A 12,427-nucleotide genomic window follows, 5' to 3' on the forward strand; every position below is an offset into this window, starting at 1 on the left:
CATAAAGTTGCCGCTTTAGATGCAACTTATTGGATAAGCTTTTAGCCAGATAAAGCTTTTCCAATTTTTTCCAGAGGTCTGCTGCAGAATCTTCCTCATCTATCACATTATTTATGATGTTATCCACCACATAGAGCCGAATCGTACTCGCACACCTTGCGTCCAACTCCTCAAACTCATCATCATTCATGCTCTCTGGCTTCTTGTTCTTTCCATTCAACGCTTTTGCCAAACCTTGTTGAACTAGAACATCCTTCACTCTTCTTTGCCAAAGAGTGAAACTTGTAGTTCCATTAAACGGTTGAATTGGAAACTATATAGTTCCAAACCCCATGGTATACCACCACCTACTCAATTTCAAATAATTAACCAAAACCCCAACGGAGCTCTGATACCACTTGTTAGGGTATCAGGCCAATTATTTGAAAAAGAAAAGACCAACAATTTAATAGAAAACAATATCTAACACAAATGATGAACAACACACAAGAATTAACGTGGTTTGGTTTAATCACCAAGCCTACGTCCACGGGGAGAAAAACTTATTCTTATTATGAGAGGAAAAACACCACAAGATTACAACTTGATTCCCAAGCCCCAACTCTTGTATAATCCTCTCACCCAATAAGAATTCTCTCACTCCTTTCTTGTGTGTTTGTAGTATGTCAATCTACCTATTTATAGAGAACATTACTTGGCCAAAAAACCAAATAACAATTAGAAACCAATACTAATTCCTAAACTCATATAGAGTAGGAAATAACATCTAATTCTAAACCAAATAGGACTTTACTTGACTACTACTTCAAGTAACTAAAATCTAAGTAGGAAACTAGTTACTTTCCACACCAAATAAGAATTCTACCTAAAAGAAATTAAGCAATTTCCTAACAGAATGACATAATCAAAATGGAACTGATTTATCAGTATGATCCAACTTTGAAGTCTAAATATGTCTTTTCATAGTTTTTGGGATTTGCTTTATAATTGATTGATGTCACATTTCTTAGGTGGTGGAAAGCTGTAGGCTTGGCAGATAAATTGAGCTTTGCCAGAGACAGGCTGATGGAAAGTTTCTTTTGGACAGTTGGAATGGCGTTTGAACCTCAATATAGTAAATGTCGAAGAGGCCTAACCAAAGCACTTGCACTCATCACTGTCCTTGATGATATTTATGATGTTTATGGTTCTCTACATGAACTCGAGCAACTCACAGAAGCTGTTGTGAGGTTTGTTTTCTCTGTGATTGCTTTTCTCCCTATCATTGAATTGGGTGTAATACTTGTTCTTCTAATCCCGATGTTGCTGTTTCAGATGGGATATTGATGCTGTAAAAGATTTTCCTGACTACTTGAAGTTATTTTTCCTTGCTGTTTACAACACTGTCAATGAGTTGGCTTACGACACTCTTCGGGAACAAGGAGAGGTGATCATCCCTCACCTCACCAAAGCAGTAAGTAAAGATTCAGCTTTAATTCACCCTATTGTGTATGTAACTGATCTGAATTGAGCAAAGAACGATAATAAAAGTCTGTTTAATTTATTGAAAACATGAAGATTGTACTCCAACTTGATCATCATTCTAAAGCTCAATAACACTCGAGTAACTAATATATAATGGTCAAATTTTATACTTACCGAGCCAAGTGCAAGTTGAGTTAGACAAGTTAACGAAGATAACAATATGTTTGTTTAGCCTAGTTCATTTTATTAACTTGATTCATTCTCTCCTGTTGCACTATGAATGTGTATGATTTAAAGCTTGATTAGTCATATAATGTAATTAATCTCTGTTCTGCTTTTCAGTGGGCAGATTTATGCAAATCATTCTTACAGGAAGCTAAATGGAATCATGAAAAAGTCACTCCAACCTTTGACGAATACATCCAAAACGCATGGATTTCATCTTCTGGAGCTGTTCTGTTAGTTCACTCGTACTTCTTAGTCACTGAGAAGATCTCAAAGGAAGCCATACATTGCTTGGATAATCATCATGGCATCTTGCAATGGCCATGCACAATTTTGCGCCTTTACAATGATTTTAGTACCTTATCGGTACGCAACTAAGGCATTTACTCGAATGAGTTCTATAGCATTTCCATTTATTCTATTGGATCAATTGTGTTAAAAATGCAACTACATTGATGAACATAGGAATTAGGACACAAATATTGCAGTTGTCTCGGGTTCTTATACATTAAGTGCAACAACACTAGAAAACACAATCTTGATATGTCTGCAGGCTGAGCTAGAGAGAGGTGAAGTTACAAATGCACTCACGTGTTACATGCATGAAACTGGCCAGTCTGAGGAACTTACTGGACAGCACATAAGCCAAATGATTGAGGAATGCTGGATGAAGATGAACAAAGAATTGATATCTCCATCACCTTTTGAAGAAAACTTCACTGAAATTGCTGTTGACCTTGCTCGGATTGCTCTCTGCCAGTACCAGTATGGAGATGCTCATAGTTCTCCAGGCGTTATAGCGAGAAACCGCATCTTTTCAGTGATCCTAGAACCCATCCAGTTGTTGGAGACAGCACAAAATACTACCACGGAATGGAAAAGTTTACTTGCCTCGTCCTAAAGATGAAAAACTTTGCCCCTTTGGATTGCTATTTTCTGAAATATTTGTAAGCAAATGTACTGTAACAATTTAATATATGTGAAATAAAAAGATAATTAAAAATTATGTGTTCACGAAAAATATAAAAAAATTTTTGAGAAAAAATGAAAATACAAATAAGGCCGTGTGATCATGATGATCTAAGGGGTAACTAAGTACAAGACACCTCATACTTGTCCTTTAGCTCAAAAGTTCTACATGATAAATTATGGAAGATTAATCACGAAGGCTGCAAGTAAAATAGCAAGCCATTTCTGTATATAACCTTATAATATCGCTCAAAAAAAAACAAAAAAAAAGATTGAAATTCTAGGAAATAAATTTATGTTAATTTTATTACTTGTGATAGGATGAAATTTTTCATTAATACTACAAGTTATTCAGAATGGCCTAAATTTCATGTCTAAAATTATTTGTTGGAAAAACACGAAGATTATATGTAGAAAGGATAACTTCTATCAATTTTACTTAGCATCCTCGATTGACATTTCTAGATTACAAGAGTTCAGTACTCAAAATTGAGCGATTGCATTTCAACATATATTGGTTAGGATGCTAAAGTCTTTTAATTCTAGAATAGGTAAAAAGATCGACTTTTTTGAACAATATGGCACCAAGTGAGTTATGACTGTATAAGGTACTAAACTCATAAATTTTACAGCTTTGGAGGCAAAGCCAAAACGGGTAATAATTTCAGGGTTCACATTGCTATTAAGCCAAAGAACAATGAATAGAAGGTCAACTTCTAGAGGCCGCTATAAACATGGGGGGGAACAAGACCACAAGTTCCATGTGGTCCAATTTGAAAGTAATCTAAATCATGCTACAAATTATTTACATCCAACTTCACCTTATTTACACTCAACTCCGATTTATTTACATCAAATTCTAACTTTGGATTTTCTTTCTATCTAAAACTCCTTGTATACGCTAGGAGCAAACTTGTGAAACCCTGTGCAGAACTCAAATTGTGTGACGTCGGTTCCAAACAGGGCATCAACGAATTAATCAGTAGCAGCCAGTGCATCTAGCAAAGCTGCCACAAGAAAGGTGGACTCGAATTCATAATTTATCGGTTACAGGTGAAGCGTTTTATCAATTAAAGGACATTTTATTGTCAATATGTTTACTTAAATAACTTACTTTTTTTTTTTTTGCTTGTTTTTGATAAAACATCATACTTTCTGGAAGATAATTGGAATCACGAAAAAGTTACTCCAACCTTTGATGAATATATACAAACTGCGTGGATTTCATCTTCTAGAGTAGTTTTGTTAGTTCACTCGTATTTTTTAGTCACTGATAAGATCTCTAAGGAAGCCATACATTGTTTGGATAATTACCATGGCCATGCACTATTTTTCACCTTTACAACGATTTTAGCTCCTCGTTGGTACGTGAACTTATAGATTGTTGGCATTGAGTTCACTAATCTAACCTCCTCTAATTCATTGTTTTTGTAACATATTCAGCTTCTAGAAGATCATATAAAATTTTTCTAGAAGATCATATAAAATTTTTAAAAAAATCCACATAAGTAGAGAGCATAATCTCATTCCACAATTGCCTTTTGTGTTTTCTCGCTTGTTAATTTATTTTAAAAAACCCACATTAGTGTTAATGAATGGTAGAAAATCAAGGAAAAATACGTATGATTTGTTAGTTTAATGCAACAACAATTATGAAGTACATTAATTTTTGTTGTAATAGCAATTGTGACTTATGATTGTTGAGCTACACATAAAGGGTGTTGGACGTGAAAAGAGTTGAAATAATGTAGAGCAAATTTGAAAGTACAAAATTATGAATTAGAGAGCACAAGTATGGCCTCTTCAAGTTTAAGAGGTAAAACATACAATTGATCACCCATATTCTTTCAACATTAGAGAATGAAATTGTGGCTCTAATTGCAAGGCAATAACCAAAAATATTTTAGATAAAGCAAAACTTTTTTTGAAATTAGGGGGAGAAAAGGAAAGCAAACATGTCAATTTGTTTGGCGAGTAAATATTTTTCCAACATAAGCCTAAAGCACAAAGGATAGAAATGTGGATCGATAACTGGTAATATTGACATTGGGGTGACAAGAGCAGCGACAGTTTTATAAAAGCTCAGAGGTTCTAAATGATATTATCAAAAAACTTAAGGAGAAGTTTCTGAAATTATTCCTGATCAAGATGGATACTTTAGGGAACGAAGTGCAAACGACTAATAGTTCAAGGGTTCATACGACAATTGACCCAAGCAATAACAAAGTCAACTGGGCTGCGACACTATTCTCCGGTTAATACCGTCAACATGCTGTCGGTAGCCGCCAGTGCATGAAGCGGAGACGGCGCAAGAAACTTGAACTGTGTGCCGCCGTTGGAAAGAGTCTCAATCAAGCCTCATCTGATTCACATTCTTGAACTTACTAATGAAATATTCAAGATGGGCTTCTCCATCAAAGTTCTAGTGTGCTGCAATTTGCAAATTGCAAGCAAACATTGAATCCAGTTGCTGACTATTTCCAAGTTAATAGTACCATTTCGTACATGTATTAATGACGAAATTCATCTAATTAAGGAACTGTTTCCCCTTTTAATTTAGAAAGGGTAACTAATTTCCAGTCTAATTAAGGTTTTTGCACTATTTTTACGATAAACTAAAAAGTTTGATTTACTATATTGCCACAATTGATAGTTTAAGGAGTAAAGTACTTATTGCAAACAGTTTCGGGGTACAAATGATAATTAACTCTACTGTGTGCACGATACAATCACTTCATTCTAGAGGGTCAACGAGGCCAGGTTCTTTCTTTGATGATACAGATATCACTAGTCAAAAAATATAGCTTAGTTTTTTGACGTTAGACTGTTGAATTCGTTTCAGACCAATACGTGACATTCTTCTGTCCTGACCATTGGCCATTGATTGATTCTCCAAATTGAAACCTCATTCAATTCTCTTGTCCTGCGTCCTGCGCATTATTGACAATTGATTGAGTCTCCAATTTGAGACCTCCTTGACCAGTCCAGTTTCCCACAGCATTATTAACTCTTTTTTTCTTTTGTGTACTACCTTATATTGTAGAATTCAATAATTTATGTTTCCCCCGTGAGGCATGCGCTCTAATTGTTTATTATATAGTGCACCGCATCCTCCTATCTATATATCCAGTTACACTTGGGTAGCAAATAGACGAGTCATTTTCTCTTCAAGAGGGCAAAAATGGCTTGTACAAGCAACTTTTCCTCCCTATCAAAATCTTGGGCTGTTCTTGATGTCCCTCGTGGAGCTCCAAAGGCAACTGGTTTGTGGCTAAAAAGGCAATTTATCTTCAAAACCTCGCGCATTTGCATGTGCATGCCAACACCAACCGCGACGCAGCCCATTGCAACGCCGTTGATCAGAGATAATGAATCCCTACTCAAATATTTGCGCCAGCCTTCGGTATGTAACGATTTCTTGGTCATCATTAATGGTGTTTCTTACTTGGTATTTTGATGTAGAGAGTCTCTTTTTCTACGAAAACTCGTATCTTGGTTTGTTGCAACTAAAACAAACCTCAAGTAACGCTAATGATACTTAAACAAGTGATCTATGCTTCCTAAATTCTTTTCTTACACGTTTATTTGGCGGGATGGAAATATGTATTGTAGGTGCTTCCACATGAAGTTGATGACAGCAGGAAAGAACTACTAGGAAGAACAAGAAGGGAATTGAGATCAACTTCAGAACCCTTAAAGGCCATGAATTTGATTGACACGCTGCAGCGACTGGGATTAGCTTACCATTTTGAAGATGATATGAATGCTATGTTATCCCAGTTATCTTCAAGTGGTCAATCTGATGGAGATCTCTTTGCTACTGCATTGCGTTTTAGATTGCTAAGACATAATGGTCACAAAATAAGTTCTGGTAAGATCTTCACCATGCTATCTTTAATTTAGATAAAACAGCTAACTCAATATCTGATAATTGTTTGAATCGTTTACCAAGAAAGAAGGTAAAACTTTCACTGAAAAAGCTTTGTGTTTTGAGTTGTTTGTGATTTTCTCATCTCCTTCCTCTTTGTCTAGTTTGACGAGAATCTTGCATGGTTGCCACTCAGGAGATTGTATATAGGACGTTGGAAAAGAGCATAGCAATTACAACCATAACCCATGATAGTTTTTATTACTTAAAATTCTTTTGGGAGGTTTAGATGGTAGTGCTGTTATATGTAATTTATTAGACTTCAAAAATACATTAAATTTTTGAAAGATGTTGATTGAACATTCATCACCAAATCTTTTGTTATTAAGTATTACTGAAAACTCAACCATTTAAGGATTGAGCATATATATGATGATTTGATCATAAGCATAATATGAGCATAAGTTTACCACTACATAAATTAAGCTTAGGAATAATCTACCACTACAAACATCTTGAAATGGCTAACAGTACCTTTTCCTTCTGTTTGTTTTGCATTATGTATATTTGCAGTCTTTTTCTATTGGTTTCATGACATCTTTTAAAATTACAGATATTTTCCAGAAGTTCATGGACAAGAATGGAAAATTCAAAGACTCCCTGAAAGAAGATACCTTGGGGTTGTTGAGTTTGTATGAAGCCTCACACCTAGGTGCAAATGGAGACGACCTATTGCTGGAGGCCATGGAATTCACTGAAGGCCACCTAAAACAGTCACTTCCCAGCTTACCAACCCAACTTGCTAGAAAGGTTTCTAGTGCGCTGGAACTACCAAGACATAGAAGGATGGCAAGGTTAGAAGCCAGAAGGTATATTCAAGAATACAGTGAGGAAATTGGACACGACCCAAACCTTTTGGAACTAGCCAAATTGGACTACAACAAGGTCCAATCTCTCCACCAAATGGAGTTAACTGAGATATCTAGGTAAAATCCCCTTTTTTTTTTTTGGCATAATCCATTCCATCAATTGATTGACTACACGGACTTCTTATTAACACTCCCATAATTATGGTAAAGCATGTTTTGCAGCTCATTAAACTATATATGCATTATTAGTGTTCCCATAATTACAGAGAAAAGATGCTTTTTTTTTAATGTTCTTGAATAAAATAGCAATACTAATAATGTCGTTGCATATCTTTTCAGGTGGTGGAAACAATTAGGCCTTGTTGACAAGCTGACCTTTGCTCGAGACAGACCACTGGAATGCTTTCTGTGGACTGTTGGAATACTTCCAGAGCCCAAGTATTCAAACTGCAGAATTGAGTTGGCCAAGACCATTGCCATTTTGTTGGTGATTGATGATATTTTTGACACGCATGGCACAATTGATGAGCTTGTTCTCTTTACAAATGCAATTCGAAGGTAAAATTAGCTCTTCAAATTGTTGTGTGTGAAGAGTTGAAACTACATATTTTGATTGGTTTTAACATGTTGATAAATGCAATTTGCAGATGGGATCTTGAGGCAATGGAAGGGCTACCTGAATACATGAGAATATGTTACATGGCACTGTACAATACTACAAACGAAATTTGCTACAAGATCCTCAAAGAAAATGGTTGGAGCGTCCTCCCATATCTAAAAGCGACGGTAATACAATCTTTTTCAAGCTTTTCTTTTCCTTCTTTCGTAAAGGTAAACTATAATTGGTGTTTCGTTGTCTCAATAGCTGGTTCTTGAATTGACTCCTCATAGCTGGTCCAACCCCAATCAACAATTTTTCGGACAAATATGACATTATCCTATAGTAATTTTTTTGGACAACTATGCCTCATTAATTTTCCAACTTGATTTAGAAAGCAAATATTGGCTGCCATCTTATTATAGTTGAGTCTAATGTTCTGTTTGTCACTTTCGTGATGACAGTGGATAGACATGATTGAAGGGTTTATGCTGGAAGCAAGCTGGTATAACAATGGTCAAGAACCAAACATGGAAGAATACGTAGAAAATGGTGTTACAACAGCAGGAGCCTACATGGCCATGGTGCATCTATTCTTCCTCATAGGACAAGGGGTCACAGAGGAAAATGTAAAATTGTTGATGAAACCCTATCCTAAGCTCTTTTCCTGCTCGGGCAGAATTCTTCGACTTTGGGATGATTTAGGGACCGCAAAGGTATGTTGTTACAATAGCTTCAGAAGCTTCACAAATTTGTCTCCAAATCAATATTGTGGTACCACAAAAAAAAGCAAAAATGGAAAAAAAAAAAAGGGGCTTAGATGCTTATAACGGACAGTCGAATAAAATTTTAAGGTTAATTTTAAGCCTTGTAACAAGTGGAATCTTTGATTTGATCTAAAAATTCTACCATTGTGTCAAATTAGTCCTTAAATTGTCCCACATATTATTCTCTGCAATTTGCGATACTCAGGTAATTTGCTTGGAAGTGATAAGTTAAAAAATTTCCAAGGTTCTAGCTTATGCAACTTCATCACTTAGAGACCATTTTCCAACTTAATAGTAACATTTACATATTTTCCAAGCCAAGTTGGAAGCAATTGAACTAATTTGTAGATAATGTTTCTTTTTCGGTAACACAATTTTAGGAGGAGCAAGAAAGGGGCGACCTTGTATCAAGCATACAACTATTCATGAGGGAGAACAACATAACATGTGATGAAGAAGGCAGAAAAAGAATCTTGCAACTCATAGATAATCTGTGGAAGGACCTCAACTGGGAATTAGTGTCTCGAGATGCAATGCCTCTTGCAATTATCAAAGCTGCATTCAACATGGCCAGATCTTCTCAAGTTGTGTATCAGCATGAAGAAGAAAGCTACTTTTCCAGCGTAGATAATTATGTGGAGTCTCTGTTTTTCACCCCTATAATTAATTGATCAATGTAAAATTATACATAAATAAGTATTAATAGCTATGGGCTTATTGTATGTATATTCTTTGATTTTCATGATGATAAAAAAGAATCCCTTGTTTTAGCCCGTCTTTTTGAGTAACTTTTAGATGTTTTACGGATTAAACTCTTCGATTTTCAAAATAAAATTCGAATGTGGTTGATGGGGCCCTTTATTGTGTTTTAGTCGGTCTACAGATATAATACTGTATCAAGCTCATAATATATCTCTGGAACTCTATTGGTGACATTACAGCAGGTAAAGAAAGTCACTGACCATATCCTTTCAAGTTTCAACTGATCACTTAAAGAAATATGTCAAAAAAAAACTCAAGTTTAAACATTCCTTGTTATTTAGAAGGATAAGAAAATTATAATGGATAGAAGCAAATTTCGATGTGATAAGAAGATATGGATACCATTAAGGCTGCAAACGAGTTGAGTCGAATTGAATTTTGGTCTAATCGAGTCGAGTCTCAACTCAATTTTATAAAATTCAAACTTGATCTCAAGTTTGAACCTATCGAACCTACTCGAAGTTAAGAAAATAAAAAATTTTAATTATTTTATTTTTTAAAAATGAATAAAATAGTCATTTTTTCTTAATATATAATAAAAATATTAGGATACATATATATAATTTTACTATTAAATTAAATATATGTGTATGTGTGTATGTATATTCGAACCAACTCGCGAACTAATGAGTTGAGTTTCTTTATGCTTCACTCGAGTTCGATAGCTCGAGTTGGTCGGTTCAATTTCGACTCAAGTTCAAACTAAGCTTTGACCGAGTCAACTCGTAAATGAATCAGTTTGATTCGTTTGCAACCCTAGATGTCATACATGTCATTCTCCGCAAAACAAAAAAATTATGATGACAAAAAAAAACCATTGATAAGATATGAATTTCCATCAACAATGTAAGTAATGCGACATGTACACATAGCCTAAGAGATAAATAGATTTAGATATGGTTATTTAGAACTTTTTCCTGTTATTCTGCAAATACATTTTTTTAATCACTTTATTATTCACTTAAATCATATCATTAAAGTGTTATATTAGGTAATACTAAAACATTTTTCCAAATAATTTTCAATCTAGATAGACTTGGTAATAATTTTCAACTTGGACTTTTGATCCTTCATCCAATCTCTGAGCTCATCAGAAAAGTTGCACATATAATGATTGATTGTAAAGAGACGAGAGATTATAGGTAGAAGGTTTTGAATTCAAAACCTCTCATTTAAAAAAAAAAAAAAAAAAGTTTGATCAAAAAGCTAGCATTGGGTTAATGGGCCTGAAGATAAATGGATCTTTCGAAACCTAGAGAATTAATGCAAGGGCCCAGTGCTCTTTTAAGGGGATCTTTTCATGCTACAAATGGGTCTTCGTACGTTGGACTTTTCAAGGCGTATTTGGATGAGAAATTCTTTGGATTACAATTTATGTCAACAAATTAATAGTTGAGAAAATAAAAATATGATTAAAAAATATGTTTATGATATAATAAAAAAGGATACATTTTCAATACACTGATAGCGTATACACTAACAAATTTAGATGCATGTTATATATATATATAAAATTTAGTGTTTAACTTCAAATCGAGATAATGTAACGTGTGCTCAACTTCGTTAGTGTATACATTGATGGTATAGAAAAGATTAATCCATAATAATTTACTTTTCAAACCAAGGAAATAAGAACAGTTTTAGTTTGACAATTGGCTGTAAGAACTATCTCTTTGTTCAATTTGATGAAATGTTATTAATTTGACAACATTTTAAGTAAGTTTCAATAGTGGTACCAACATTTTAAGTAGGTTCAATAATGTTACCAACAATATGGGGGGTGTTACTCCCATGTTTCAATCAACAAATAAGCAACATGAAATTTCTTAAGTCCCTTTAGAATAATATATAGAGTTCTCCTCTAATCCTTGCATAAAAGTAAAGAAAGCGGATAGGATAGTATTGAAACCCGACAGGAATAAAAACAATGGTTTGCGCTTTAACAACATGCTATACATTTTCCTCTTTTACATCAATAGAGCTTATTCCAATATATTTGAACCTTAAAAAATAACTTTTTTTCCCATATTGTAGGCCAAATGTTTGGGGCCTCTTTTGATAGCATTAGTTGCAAAAGTTTTTTTTATTATTCCTTAACCACTTTTTCAATTATTTTCTATTTTATTACATCAAATAAAATGTTACATTAATGTTTAATACCACTTAACTTGAGCTTCAGCAAAATCAAAACACTCTTGGTTCTAAGGGGATTTTTTTTTTCAAAAAAATAGAATTAAAACACTGTGCCCTATATAGTAATAATTTTCATGGGAAAAATAAAACTGATTGCCCAAATAGAATAGTCCTCTTCTCCGAGGATGACAAAAATGCTTCTATGCGTGCGATATCGTTTTCGAAGAAACTTCACATTTGAAAATTTGAGTAAAACTTTTTGGATTAATCTTTCTTACGTTAAGTGTATACACAGTATCAATTTTGAATGAATGATAATTATGAAAAATTTATAATGGATGTGTTTGGATTGCAAGTTTTCAAAAAAAATTTGTTTCATTTTCCGTAGACATATTTTTCAATCACCTTTTTACCTTACACGTATTAAATCAAATCATTACAGTAATTTTTCTATAAAAAGTCCAGAAAAATACAATTCAAACAATCTTTTAAATTTGAACTCTAACCATTGCACATATGTCATGGGTTCAACGATGATGGTGTAATATTTTTTCGGCATATACAAGATTTACTTAAACTTTTTCTATTTCTATGCTTATGCTTTGATTATTTTATGTTTCTTGGAAATGAAGGAACACGCACGAGAGTCTGTGAATGCACAAAAATAGATTAAAATCCTTCGTTCTTTTTATGCTTAAAAATTCTTTGCTTTACCTCTTTAGCCATAGACAAAATGGCTCAAAGCAAATTTAACTTTCCCGATTGGACAGCC

At 34.1% G+C, this 12,427-nt stretch overlaps 2 protein-coding genes across 2 annotated transcripts; both read left to right on the top strand.

Moving 5' to 3' along the window:
• The first annotated feature begins 909 nt into the window (after positions 1-909).
• On the top strand, positions 910-2,590 carry LOC113689463 (probable terpene synthase 12). Its single transcript, XM_027207231.2, has 5 exons — positions 910-926; positions 1,011-1,229; positions 1,315-1,453; positions 1,807-2,055; positions 2,243-2,590. Exons 1-5 carry the CDS (start codon positions 910-912, stop codon positions 2,588-2,590), a joined length of 972 nt encoding a protein of 323 aa, XP_027063032.2.
• A 3,216-nt stretch (positions 2,591-5,806) lies between these two features.
• On the top strand, positions 5,807-9,530 carry LOC113690076 (putative monoterpene synthase 8). Its single transcript, XM_027207893.2, has 7 exons — positions 5,807-6,061; positions 6,271-6,529; positions 7,140-7,512; positions 7,735-7,953; positions 8,043-8,181; positions 8,458-8,709; positions 9,141-9,530. Exons 1-7 carry the CDS (start codon positions 5,840-5,842, stop codon positions 9,429-9,431), a joined length of 1,755 nt encoding a protein of 584 aa, XP_027063694.1. The 5' UTR covers positions 5,807-5,839; the 3' UTR covers positions 9,432-9,530.
• The last annotated feature ends 2,897 nt before the right edge of the window (positions 9,531-12,427 follow it).

This window comes from Coffea arabica, chromosome 5c, assembly GCF_036785885.1.
Source record: "Coffea arabica cultivar ET-39 chromosome 5c, Coffea Arabica ET-39 HiFi, whole genome shotgun sequence".
In the NCBI taxonomy this organism is placed as follows: Eukaryota; Viridiplantae; Streptophyta; class Magnoliopsida; order Gentianales; family Rubiaceae; genus Coffea; species Coffea arabica.